Source organism: Momordica charantia, assembly GCF_013281855.1.
Source record: "Momordica charantia cultivar OHB3-1 chromosome 8 unlocalized genomic scaffold, Mcharantia_2.0 BLBB01000008.1, whole genome shotgun sequence".
In the NCBI taxonomy this organism is placed as follows: domain Eukaryota; kingdom Viridiplantae; phylum Streptophyta; class Magnoliopsida; order Cucurbitales; family Cucurbitaceae; genus Momordica; species Momordica charantia.
The window spans coordinates 23,873,251-23,885,533 of NW_028275166.1; the positions used below are offsets into that span (position 1 = coordinate 23,873,251).

Genomic DNA, 12,283 nt, shown 5'->3' on the forward strand with positions numbered 1-12,283 from the left:
TCATTAAACATTACGAAATGAATGAAGAAGAAGGATTCCACTAATGAACATTGAAGATTTGTTTTTGTTAAGAAATATATATTTGTTGAGGCCAAGATAACATTTCTATAATTATTTAAAAAAAACCCCGTATATCATTTTTTTCAATTCAGATTTATGGTATTTTAGAAATATTAAATTAAAGAAATAAAAAAGTTGGCTTTTCCACGATACAAGGAGGAACATGAACATGTGGTCCTCAATTCTCTCATTTTCCAGAGTGGCATTTAGTCAATAACACCTCAATTCCCATCTCCATTTCTCTCTCTCTCTCTCTCTCTCTCTCTCTCTCTCTCTCTCTCTCTCTCTCTCTCTCTACGTGCATGCCACCATTTTTTTTTAAATTACACTCTGAATTTTCTTAAAAGAAAAAAAAAATCTTCCCTTTTTGAGTGTGACATTGATACAATTTGATTAGGTTGAAAAAGACCCGATTGAATTGCAATTTGGTCTTCGAATTTTTTAGGATTATATCTATTTAGAGTCGAGTTTACTAGTCAATTTGAACATAACTCAACAGTAATTAACATATACTTCTATTTGATAATCTTTTTGTTTTTTATTTTTGAAATTTCGTTAGAACTCATACGTGTTCTTAGGCAAAAAATTTGTGAGATGTAGATATAATTTTTAAAAATAGAAAAAAATGTAATATTATCAAACTAAGTCTTAGTCCTACATACTTTGAAAACCTTCTAAGTTGAAAAAGTACTTTTGGTTCATGGACTTATATTTTAAAGTAATGATTTAGTAAGTGGACTTATATTTTAAAGTAATGATTTAGTAAGTGAATTTTAATTTAGTCTCTATACTCTCAAATTTATAATGATTTAATTTTTGAGTTTTAGTATGCAACAATTTGATTCATGTAGTTTAAGTTTGTAACGATTAAATTTTTATCATTTAAAAAAATTGTTAAAGCTTAGTGGGGTTTCCACATAGATCAATAAACTTAGGAAGAACCAAATGTTATTATAAATTACAAAAAATAAATTGTTATATAATAAAAATCGATATTTATTTTTTAATGAGATTTTCGCTGTAGAAACTAAATTGTTATAAATTTTAAACTATAGGAACTAAATTGTGCATACTAAAGTTGAGGAACTAATTGTTCCAAATCTAAATGTATATAGACTAAATCATTACAAACTAAAATTCAAAGACTAAATCGTTACTTCGCTCTAGTACGATTTCAATATTTATAAGATTCCATCTCAAAATCAATAAGCGTAGCTTCATGTATTTTATAAATCTTGTTAGGTCCAAGATTAAACGAACAAAGTTAACAATAAATACATATTAGATCGAGTTTTTTTTTTCTTTTTCTTTTTCTAAGTAGGTAGATTAAATAAATAAGAAAGAACAATATTTTCCTGCCGAGTGAGTAGCATGATCTTCTACTACCCACCAATGAAGGGGAGATGAGAGAATTTTTATTTTTTCCCCCAAAAAATAGCTACTTAGTAAAAAATTTAGCCGTGGGCACAGGAATTCGAATCCTCAAACAAATATAGAGGTATTATTCTCATGAAACTTAAGAGTCTTATTAGAAAGATCCCAAAAAGTTGAATCATAAATTTGTACTTTAACCAAAAACAGCCATTATTTAGATAAGAGAGAGAGAGAGGGGGGAGAGTTGGGAAATGGATTGTCAAAGTTCAAAGGGCGCCCTCAAATGGAGTGCGCACGTGGATCCACCATGGAAGACGTGACTGTTCACCCTGAAAATTCATATTCTGCATTTAATTTAATGAAGATTGTTTACTCTCAGCCCATTACCTAATTTATATAATGCGTTTTCTCCACAAATTTTGGTTCAAGAAACCCCAAACAAACAACTGCTTCCGTCTCCTCTAATCACTTCCACTCTGTTTTCTGCAATTTTTTTTTATACCCATTTGTTCGTTTCTGCTATCTGTGGGTTCTTGAATCCAAAGTTTGTGGAGAAAAAGAGAAACCCATTTTGGCAAAACGAAAAAAGAAATGAAGAAAATGAGTTTGTAGACTATAGAGTAGATAAAAGCTAATAAACTAAGGGAAAAAGGAAAAAGGGGATTAGAAAGCTTTTGTGTGTCGATACTCCATTATCAGTAGAAAAGCAAACCGGTGATACCCTTCTGGATCTTCATCTTTATCCAACACCATAATCTCAAGGTTCTGTCCTCTCTCTCTGCTCTTAGTGTTTGATTTTGTTTGATTCTCTGTAACCCATTTTCTATAGTCTTCACTTTTGAAGAGAAATGAATCGAATATTGTGAACGACGGTTCAATTTCAAAGCCATTTTTAATGGGGTATCGGAATCTTTTGCCATCTCCGTGTCCGGATTCGAGGGGTTTGGATATTTGACACATTTCAAACTCAAAACCTACTTTCCAACTCTAATTGAATTTGTTTGAACTGGGTCAATCACTACCCATGTGTTTGTGGACCGTGGAGAGAGAGTGAGGAGAATGGGAGTTGCTCTTCTTGATTGATTCTGCTCTACTTTAATCTTTTATTTTTCTTTTTTATATGATCTTTTCAATGGTGCTCGATCGGATCGATCCCACATCCCACACTGTCTTTCTAGTGTCAATTATTAGTTTTATAATGATTAAAAATGTAATCTGAAACTTGTTGACGAGAGAAAAAGAGAAAAATAATAACAGAAAACAGGAGAAAGAGAGAGAGTTTTGTCTATATTCCCAATAATCCGTCCAACCAGACAGTTCATAGTGCTTTCAATCACAGCAATGAAAGAAAGATTACTAAGCCTTTTCACAGTCCTCACTCTCTCTCTCTCTCCAGACAATTCCCCATCTTCATCCCTTTGTCGTTGTGCCTTATTCTGCCTGTAATATATTATCTTTCCTGTCTCTTTCCGATTCTCTCTCCTGGGTGTGGCCTTTTTCCCAGTTCTGAGCTCACCCTTTGGAGTAAACGCTCTGAATTTTCCAGTTGCCGACTGTATTCCTTTTACTGTTGGCGGTAATGAACACTGTCTTGGAGTTTACTGTTTCCAGCTCGGATTTGATTTGGTTTTCCAATTGATTCTTAAAGTTTACCTTTGAAGTTCAATCAGTGGGCAGAGGGTGTAGTTTTGTTGATCTTTTGCAGATTGATAGGTTTTTTGGGGATAGGGGCCTGGTGATGATTCACTAAGATCTGTTCTTCAGTAGTTTGCCCTTTTTTCTTCGCTAAACTTCACATCTTTCTCTACTTTCTTCTCTCTGCTTTGGAGCTGCAGGTTTTGGCTTGCTATTAGCTTGGAGACTGCCTGACTCCATTGGAGCTTGAATTGAATAAATGAAAGGAGCTGTGCTAGTGGCTATTGCTGCTTCCATTGGAAACTTTCTACAAGGATGGGATAATGCCACCATTGCTGGTACTCCTTCTCTATAAATCCTTTCCTGATTTTATAGTTAGATTAATTGTCCAAACGCACAAGTTTTACAGTCTAGAGCTTGAAGATTTCTCTCAGTTTCATGTTCCAACTTTATTCAATGGCTTTTCTTTATATCAGGGGCTATGGTCTACATCAAGAAGGACATGGCCCTGAAATCTTCAGTTGAAGGTCTTGTAGTGGCCATGTCTCTCATTGGAGCCACGATCATTACGACATGCTCGGGACCAGTATCGGACTGGCTCGGTCGACGCCCGATGCTGATACTGTCGTCGCTGCTTTATTTTATAAGTGGTTTGATCATGTTGTGGTCACCCAATGTGTTTGTACTCTGCATAGCTAGGCTGTTGGATGGATTTGGGATTGGTCTTGCTGTTACTCTTGTCCCTGTTTATATTTCTGAGACTGCCCCATCGGATATAAGAGGATTGTTGAATACTCTCCCTCAGTTTACTGGATCGGGCGGCATGTTCATATCTTACTGTATGGTATTTTATATGTCGTTGTTGGTCGCACCGAGCTGGAGGTTAATGCTTGGAGTTCTTTCGATCCCATCTGTCCTCTATTTTGTACTAACTGTATTTTTCTTGCCCGAATCTCCTCGGTGGCTTGTTAGTAAAGGAAGGATGCTCGAGGCGAAAAAGGTTCTCCAGAGACTCCGTGGCATAGAGGATGTTTCAGGTTCATGTCTGCATTCCTTACTTCGATTTCTGATTTTCTGTGGTCTTTTACCTGTGATTTCAAACAGATTATTATTGTCATAGTTAGACCATATGGGAACTAAGTATTCTCTTTTAATTTACCTCAATATTCTCCTAACATTGGTCTTGGGTTGGGCAAAGCCTTCTCGGAAATTAGTGAGGTAGGCCATGAGCATAGTACAAGAGGTGGCCCCCCCATGATACCTCGGTTAGCCAGGCTCTATGATAGGCAAAATTTTGAATTTGAAACCATAAATTTGACGGTGCGAAAATCTAAATAGCAGTGGCATCAAGAGCTGAAGAGTGAAAAGACACAGAGGTCCCGTTTGATAATAAATTAATGATTTAGTTTATAGCTTTCAGTTTTTTAAAACTATGCTTGCTCACTATTTCTTTGATATCTTTTTCACCATATTTGAATTTTGAAAATGTTTTTTGAAAAGTAGATAAGAAAGGAAAGAAACACGTAGGTGAAAGTAGTGTTTATAAGCTTAGTTTTCAAAATTAGAAAAGTAAAAACAAAATGGTTATCAATTAGGACCAGAAATATCGTCATTTTGCCTCGTGTTTTCACTTGAAATATTCATATTCTCAATTGTGTTTGTTGAAATCCTGTACGGCCTCCTTGCACTAAATGTAACTTTGGAACTTTGATGATTATTGTTAGCCGTAGAAATGAATGCTTTGAGTTTATAAGATAAGTGGTGCAATTTCGTACATATTCAAAGCCATTCTTTTCTTACAAGTCTTCTTCAACAGGTGAGATGGCTTTGCTGGTTGAAGGTCTTGGGATTGGAGGTGAGACATCCATAGAAGAGTATATAATAGGCCCTGCTGAAGAATTTGAAGGAGAGACAGCTGATCAGAAAGATAAAATCAAGCTATATGGACCTGGAGAAGGCCTATCTTGGATTGCTAAACCCGTCACGGGTCAGAGTTCTCTCGTGCTAGCATCCCGGCAAGGAAGTTTGGTCAATAAAAGTATGGCTTTTATGGACCCGCTCGTCACCCTCTTTGGTAGCGTTCATGAGAAGCTCCCTGAGTCTGGAAGCATGATCTTTCCAAATTTTGGCAGCATGTTCAGCACGGCTGAGCCTCACCTGAAAAACGAGCAGTGGGATGAGGAGAGCCAGAGAGGTGATGACTACGCATCAGAGGCTGCTGGGGTGGACTCGGACGACAATCTGCATAGTCCGCTGATTTCACGTCAGACGACCAGCATGGATAAAGACATAGTTCCCCCTCCTTCTCATGGCAGTATCTTCAGCGTGAGGCGTCACAGCAGTCTGATGCAAGGAAATGTCGAGGCAGTTGGCAATACTGGCATCGGTGGGGGGTGGCAGTTGGCTTGGAAATGGTCCGAGAAAGGAGAGGATGGAAAGGAGGGTGGATTTAAACGTATTTATTTGCACCAGGAGGACATTCCGGGGTCTCGACGTGGATCTATTCTTTCACTTCCTGGTGGAGATGTTCAAGCAGAGGGTGAGTTCATCCAGGCTGCAGCTTTAGTTAGCCAGCCTGCTCTTTTCTCTGAAGATCTTAAACGTCAGCACCCGGTCGGCCCTGCAATGGTCCATCCATCTGAAACCGTTTCAAAGACTCCCGTATGGTCTGCTCTTCTCGAACCAGGTGTTAAGCATGCTCTGATCGTCGGAATTGGAATCCAGATACTTCAGCAGGTACTTAATACTTCCTATATTGATTTTACTTCATTGCTGAACATCATTTTCTTGTTGGTTTCAAGTGAATATAAAAGCAAAGCAAAGTTGGTATCAACTTGCTAGTATCTTGTTATGTTCTCATATTTACAGGCCCATTGCCCCTGATTTCTCTTGCAGTCCAATTGTTAGATGCCCGTTTCAAGTAAAAGTCGAAGTAGTCGAATCTTACGTGTTTATTGTTTGAACTCATTTGCAGTTTTCCGGGATTAACGGAGTTCTTTACTACACTCCTCAAATTCTCGAAGAGGCCGGTGTCGAAGTTCTGCTGTCAAATATGGGCATTGGTTCTGAATCTGCATCATTCCTGATTAGTGCATTCACAACTTTCTTGATGCTTCCCTGTATAGGAGTGGCCATGAGGCTCATGGATATTTCAGGCAGAAGGTAATTTTTATATTTTCTTTCCTATAAATAATATCCTTAGATGATAACCATGTCTTCTTTTTCCTAATTTCAAATCTTATCATTCATTATCAACATTTTGTTTGTTTTATAATATAGATTTTAAATTCTTAATCAAGCTTTAGAGATTAAAAGAATATTTCTTTTATTTATTTTGTATTTGAAGTATGATTATTTATTTATTTATTATTATTATTATTATTTGAGATGGTAAAAAAAACAAAACGAAGAACATTATTAAATAATTTATTTTTTAAAAAAAGGGAAAAGACAATATTGTTATCAAATGAGAGGAGTTTTTAGAGAAGAATTTTGTCTAATATTACTATAAACTTGTTGAATGTCCATCTATTTTTGGTCTATAAGTCTGTTCACTTAGAAATTTAGGTCTCTGCAGACAGCCTTGTGCAAGTAACCGAAATTGTAATTGCTAGCGACATTATACATGTTTAGTTCTAAGTTTATTTTTCAAATTCAAGCTAACGTAGCTCTTATGCAGGCGGCTCTTACTCGCTACACTCCCTGTCCTAATAGTATCACTCCTTGTTCTCGTCGTGTTTGAGCTTGTTACAGTGAGCTCTGTCGTCAATGCAGCAATCTCGACCATATGCGTAGTTGTTTACTTCTGCATCTTTGTGATGGCATATGGTCCAATTCCAAACATCCTTTGCTCGGAGATTTTCCCGACAAGGGTGCGTGGCCTCTGCATTGCCATATGTGCAATGGTATTCTGGATTGGCGATATAATCGTAACCTATTCGCTGCCTGTGATGCTTGGTGCAATAGGTCTTGCTGGTGTCTTTGGCATCTACGCAGTCGTGTGTGTAATTTCATGGATTTTCGTCTACTTGAAAGTCCCGGAAACCAAAGGCATGCCACTCGAGGTCATTGCCGAGTTCTTCTCCGTCGGCGCGAGACAAGCTGTTAAAGGTGCTGATAATTGAGTTGAGTTGTGGAGGATGCAAATTGGCAGTCTCGAGTCGAAACAGAAACTTCATCTGCTGCTTCCCAGTTTGGAAGTATATCTGTTCCTTGCTGCATTAAGAAAGGAAGAACAGAAGGAACGCATAGCAAACCCACATTCTTTTCCTCTTTTGTATTTTGCTTTAAATTTATGTATTTTATATGCACCAATGTACTGGAGATTGTTACTGGTTTAGATGCTTACAACCTGGTTTTTCCTCCTAATCTTGTGAGGCTTTGGTTTGATTTTTTCTAACGTGAGGGTGAAGGTGAGATATCGAATCTTCCACTTCAATAAAGATAATCGGTGTCTTATCCACTAAACTATACTTAAGATGACTTAGACTTGATTTTAATATAATTTGGAGTACATATATTGTATTTCAGACAGTAACTTATAAAATACATTCTTGGCATCATTATAAACCTTCTGATAACTGAGAACTTATATAGCTTACGTAAACATGACTTAAATGGTTAGATATTAATTACTACCAAATTACTAAATGTACGGTTCAAGGGAAACACTACCAGATTGCTGATGTCCATACAAGTTTATTAAAATCGATCCACAAAATGTATCATTTCATAAAATAAAAAAAAAAAATTGTCGATACAAGGTCAGGAACAGTGGATATAATGGTAGAAACATAACTTAGATAAGAATTCTGCAGCTGAAACTACTATGAAGGAGAAAATTTCTTACTTCTGTTTCTCACAGGTCGAATCTCACATTCCATCTACCATTAACGTTTGCATTTAGTGTCCAATTGTTCTCCCTGATCTGCAGGTATGGTACCTGTATGAAAGCAGAAGCAGAAAGTGAGAGTTATAATTTTTTACTTTTGACTGTAAGATGAATTTGGATTATAATTTAAGATTAGGTTGTGTTTTTAGTAAAAATGCAATACAGAACAATGATTGCTTAATAATGTAACGTGTAAAGCTGTGTCATGTTAGGAATGATAACTTCTCTCTCTCTCTCATTTTTTTTCCTCCTTTTTGTCTGTGCCCATTTTTTGTATCTTTCTGTTTATTAGAAACAGAAACTTTCATAAGATAGAATTTTTTTTTTCAAAGAAAACTCCAAAAAGAAGCTAAGAAACAAACTAGTTTTACAATGTGACATCTACTCCTTTTAATGCCGTAAAAAGTCTTCCAAAATGAGTTCCTTAATGGCCCTAAACCAAAGACTTATGGCTTTGGGATTCATACGAAACCACCACCCAAATCCAAACTCTTTAAAAAGCAAACATCAACAAGAATTGTGTGAAACTTTCAATATTGGAGCATCTTTAAGAATACCAACCAAAAGAAGTAAACCAACCAACCGAACTAGCAAAATCAACTCCTTAGTTTCGTGCCAACCTAGAGCTCTGATACAACTTGTTGGGATTTTTAATGTGTAGTCAAAGTATTTTAATGTGAAAAATAAAGCACAAGCATATAAGAAAAAAGTAACGACACCAACATTTACATGGAAATCCCTTTACTATAAGGTCCGAAAAACTTCCAACGCAAAGATAATGAATTACAACCATTTATTCCCTTGTCGCAACTAGAGGAGTGGATATGATGTCAATCACCGAAATACAAGCAGCTAGAATCCTGACTAATAACTGGTACACAAAATACCCTTCATCTACAAAGATGGAACTCAAAAGGAGAGGTCACACACTGGTGAAGACGACTCAAAGAAACCAAACTGAAAGAGAAATGATTGATTTGGCAATAAACTGGCAAAGAAAACAACATTTTTTTCTTCTTCAGCTGCCACACGCACGGACTGAACCTCTTCAAACCAATCACAAAACAGTATCCATTATTTGCCTCTCTTCCCTCTCTGTTTCTTCTCTCTAAGCCTCAACCTCACACTGCTTCTCCCTCTCACTTTTTCTCTATCGGAAAAAGTCACATATTTATATGCCCAGCCAAAAACTTGTATTGGAAGCCATTTTCCTATTTCTTCCCTAACAAGCAAAAAGCCGAAATGGGCTTATGGCTTTATGGGCTCTCCACTACGAGGCCAAATCCAACAAGAATTAACACCATTTTTTGGTTAGCTAAGGAAAACGAAACAACAAAATATATTTGAACAATAAGATCACATTTCTTCTTCTAATGTATTCTAGGTAGAGACCTACAATGAATGACTTTACTTGAACAAAATCTGTTCTATAAGTTGTATAATGTCCTTGAGTTTTAAGGTCAAATACAAATCTACCAAAGAGTAAGACTGTCTTCTTATTATAAACCGATGACAACCATTTTCTTTATCCAGCTCTCCAAAAACGCTCTGATGTTAAGTTGAGAGTGCTTCCATTTCATGAGTTTGCTAAATATCTTCTCTACTATACTATCAAGCTCTACGACCATCTAAGACAAATCAACTACCAAGTGGTGAAAAAGAAGGAGATAGAGGGTCCTCTTTCCTCAAGCCACAGAAGCCAACACTTCATTCCTAGTCTTGCTATCAAGGAAGACAGACTACTAAGACGTTGTGGATAGACATAAAGTTCAATCTTGTGTCTAATAAGTCCATGAATTTTAAAAAATGTCGAATAGGTACCTAATAGACTCAAAATGAAAAGTTAACACTTAATTCAGGAACCTATTGGACTAAAATTGTAATTTTACCTAAGATTTAGTATCGAAAACAAATGTAGTTATTTTGTGTAAGACAAGATATATGACTTGAACTGACCACTACCAAAAAAAAAAAAAAAAAAAGAAAGAAAGAGGAAAGAATAAATATACCTTGTCTGACACTTCATATCCCAATTTGACTCTTACGTCTTGTGCCTTCTGGAAATTAAGTATGCCCAAAGAAAATTCAGCAGCTCCCTTGAACTTAGTCTGCCAAAGCCAACGAAACAATGGGACAAATTGGTTGCAGAAGAAAGCAGAAGAAAATATCTTCTTTTATTTTTTTTTGGGTTTCTACACTCTTTTGAGACATAACTACTCAGCACTAACCTCCTTGAATTCTTTGTCAAGATAAGATTGTCCTTTGATGGTAAACCTTAACAGACCATCAGTTGTCACTGGAAAAGACATTTTCCCACGACCAAGATAATGGAGTTTCTCATACTTGTCATACCGCACTCCTATACTTGCGCTTGCTGACAACTGCATTCGATTTACAAAACCTTGATAAAAAATAATATCACACACAACATTGACTTGTTCAAAATATGAATTGGTTCCACAGAGAAAGCCTTACATCAGGGTAAAATTGCCTTAAGGAAGCAGCAAGCAGACTCGGTTCTCCAACTCTTGTATCTAACTCTCCATGTACCTTCGAGGAGTAAGACGAAAAGGCATCTTTGTTAGAAATGAGGCCTATAAAATTAGTTATGGTTCTCAATCAGCACAACAAAATCCTCCAAGATAGTTTTCCAATCAATTTGAGCATCTGGAATTGTCTGATTCAGTATCCAGTATCATAAACGGTCGTAGACGCTCATCTGTCTATAACCCTTCTTTTATCCAGTCAATGTCGCATTAAACTTTTTAGTCAATAGCTCCCGTGCTTGGTCAATTGATTGAAGTACAGGTACTTCGGTCGGTTGCTAAAGAATTTAGAAGCTCTCTGTGCTAAAATTGCATCACCAGAATCAACAGCAGGTATTGGCAGACAAAACCACTAACATTGCTCTCAAGAGATAAACCATCAGATAAAAATCGCTCAAATTACACACACTTGCGAAATTGGCAAAATGAGTGATTATACTATGGCCAGTGAATAGAACATGGAAAAAAGAAAGGATGAAGTGGAAATGGAGTACCTGCAAGAAAATGTTGGAGTCGAGAGGAATCTTCTCCTTGGCGTGGATTCTTAAGGCTCTGGTGTCGCCGGCATATCTGAGAGAAGTCTCCATGGGCGAAGCTGGAGCGGCACAGAATGTGAAACGGAATCGTATCCCTAACTTATGAAGCTGCCATGGCGGCGTCGGTTTGTGAATTTGTTTAAATCCAAATCCTTGCTCTGCACAATTTTATCGGTTTCCCAATTTGTGTGGGATGCCAAACTATGGCTATTGGTTGAAAATTGAAACCAAGAAGCCGAGATTTACTTGGCTGATGCCTCACTTTTTTTTTACCCTTTTCTCCTCAATTCAATGGGGTATTTTTAATAACAAAAACATCTTGATATTTTCCAATCTATCAAATTTTTTTTTTGGTTATTATCAATAACATACCTCACAATAATTGATAAATTTTTGTCAAAACGAGCATAATTCAACGATAATTGTTGGATTTTAGTGACAAATTTTTTACTTAGTAGTGGAAGGTTCTTCCAATTTATAGCTGCGGGTGGCTAACTAGAAAGGATGATGGTTTTGAGCACAAGGACACGTTAGGCTATACGGAATTCTGACGAGTGAGGCAGACATCCCTGACACTCGATGGATGGTGCCTCCTTATGCCAGTATGTCTCCCTCCAGTTGGAGGTGCAGGTTACCGCCCCCGACGTTCTCTTCGTACAGCTCTTGGGGCGACATGTCCGTACGCACGCATAGTGTACATTCCCAACCACCAATGGTCTCATGCCTAGCTGTCACCCTCAACCCTTGACAGGTACCTTGCTCGAATTTCTCCTTCAATATATTTTATTTTAGTTATATTAAATATAAAATCTATAATTTTTATAACTAACATACTCAAGAAGTATATTAGGCAAACTAAATATATCAATGATCTATTCCATTTTAGGTATATGACTGATATATCTAAGATGAAGTATATTGCTGAGATATATAATATTGATATTAGGTATATCCACGAGAGGGTGTAACCAATTTTTTTTTAGGCATTGGGCTTCATTTTTTTGCTATATTTGCAAATTAGAAAAGTAATTGATATATTTGATTGCTATTGGCCCATTCAATTTTTACTTTAATTTAGTCTGATTTGGATAAGTATTTTACAATATTTTTTGGAATTGTATTTTACTTTAATTTAATTGATGTTTTAGACATCAATGTAGTTTTAGGAAAAGATATCATTTAGAGGTGGATGTGGATATTTGTTAAGAAAAAAGAAATTATGCTGAAGTTTGGATTAGTTG

The 12,283-nt window shown here is 36.5% G+C and overlaps 2 protein-coding genes across 3 annotated transcripts; one reads left to right on the top strand and one right to left on the bottom strand.

Moving 5' to 3' along the window:
• The first annotated feature begins 1,870 nt into the window (after positions 1-1,870).
• On the top strand, positions 1,871-7,437 carry LOC111020695 (monosaccharide-sensing protein 2). 2 transcript variants are annotated; one of them, XM_022297424.2, is made up of 6 exons: positions 1,871-2,196; positions 3,270-3,407; positions 3,546-4,106; positions 4,886-5,805; positions 6,044-6,231; positions 6,749-7,437. In XM_022297424.2, the coding sequence occupies exons 2-6, from the start codon at positions 3,329-3,331 to the stop codon at positions 7,191-7,193; spliced, it is 2,193 nt and encodes a 730-aa protein (XP_022153116.1). In that variant the 5' UTR covers positions 1,871-2,196; positions 3,270-3,328; the 3' UTR covers positions 7,194-7,437. The 2 variants fall into 2 exon arrangements, with proteins under 2 accessions (XP_022153116.1, XP_022153115.1); XM_022297423.2 differs by lacking the exon at positions 1,871-2,196 and adding an exon at positions 2,596-3,010.
• A 310-nt stretch (positions 7,438-7,747) lies between these two features.
• LOC111020697 (outer envelope pore 21B-like protein) lies at positions 7,748-11,252 on the bottom strand. Its single transcript, XM_022297426.2, has 5 exons — positions 11,001-11,252; positions 10,436-10,510; positions 10,189-10,341; positions 9,970-10,068; positions 7,748-8,011 (listed from the first exon to the last, which is right to left on the bottom strand). Exons 1-5 carry the CDS (start codon positions 11,091-11,093, stop codon positions 7,928-7,930), a joined length of 504 nt encoding a protein of 167 aa, XP_022153118.1. The 5' UTR covers positions 11,094-11,252; the 3' UTR covers positions 7,748-7,927.
• Between the last annotated feature and the right edge of the window lie 1,031 nt (positions 11,253-12,283).

What these genes read in the sequence shown, in the direction of transcription:
- LOC111020695 (XM_022297424.2), top strand. Translation starts at nt 3,329, where the DNA reads ATGAAAGGAGCTGTGCTAGTGGCTATTGCTGCTTCCATTGGAAACTTT. An exon ending in TGGCATAGAGGATGTTTCAG is followed by an intron (nt 4,107 to 4,885) that starts GTTCATGTCTGC and finishes CTTCTTCAACAG; the next exon opens with GTGAGATGGCTTTGCTGGTT. An exon ending in GAATCCAGATACTTCAGCAG is followed by an intron (nt 5,806 to 6,043) that starts GTACTTAATACT and finishes ACTCATTTGCAG; the next exon opens with TTTTCCGGGATTAACGGAGT.
- LOC111020697 (XM_022297426.2), bottom strand. Translation starts at nt 11,093, where the DNA reads ATGGAGACTTCTCTCAGATATGCCGGCGACACCAGAGCCTTAAGAATC. An exon ending in TAAGGCAATTTTACCCTGAT is followed by an intron (nt 10,342 to 10,435) that starts GTAAGGCTTTCT and finishes AATCGAATGCAG; the next exon opens with TTGTCAGCAAGCGCAAGTAT. An exon ending in TTGACAAAGAATTCAAGGAG is followed by an intron (nt 10,069 to 10,188) that starts GTTAGTGCTGAG and finishes TGGCTTTGGCAG; the next exon opens with ACTAAGTTCAAGGGAGCTGC.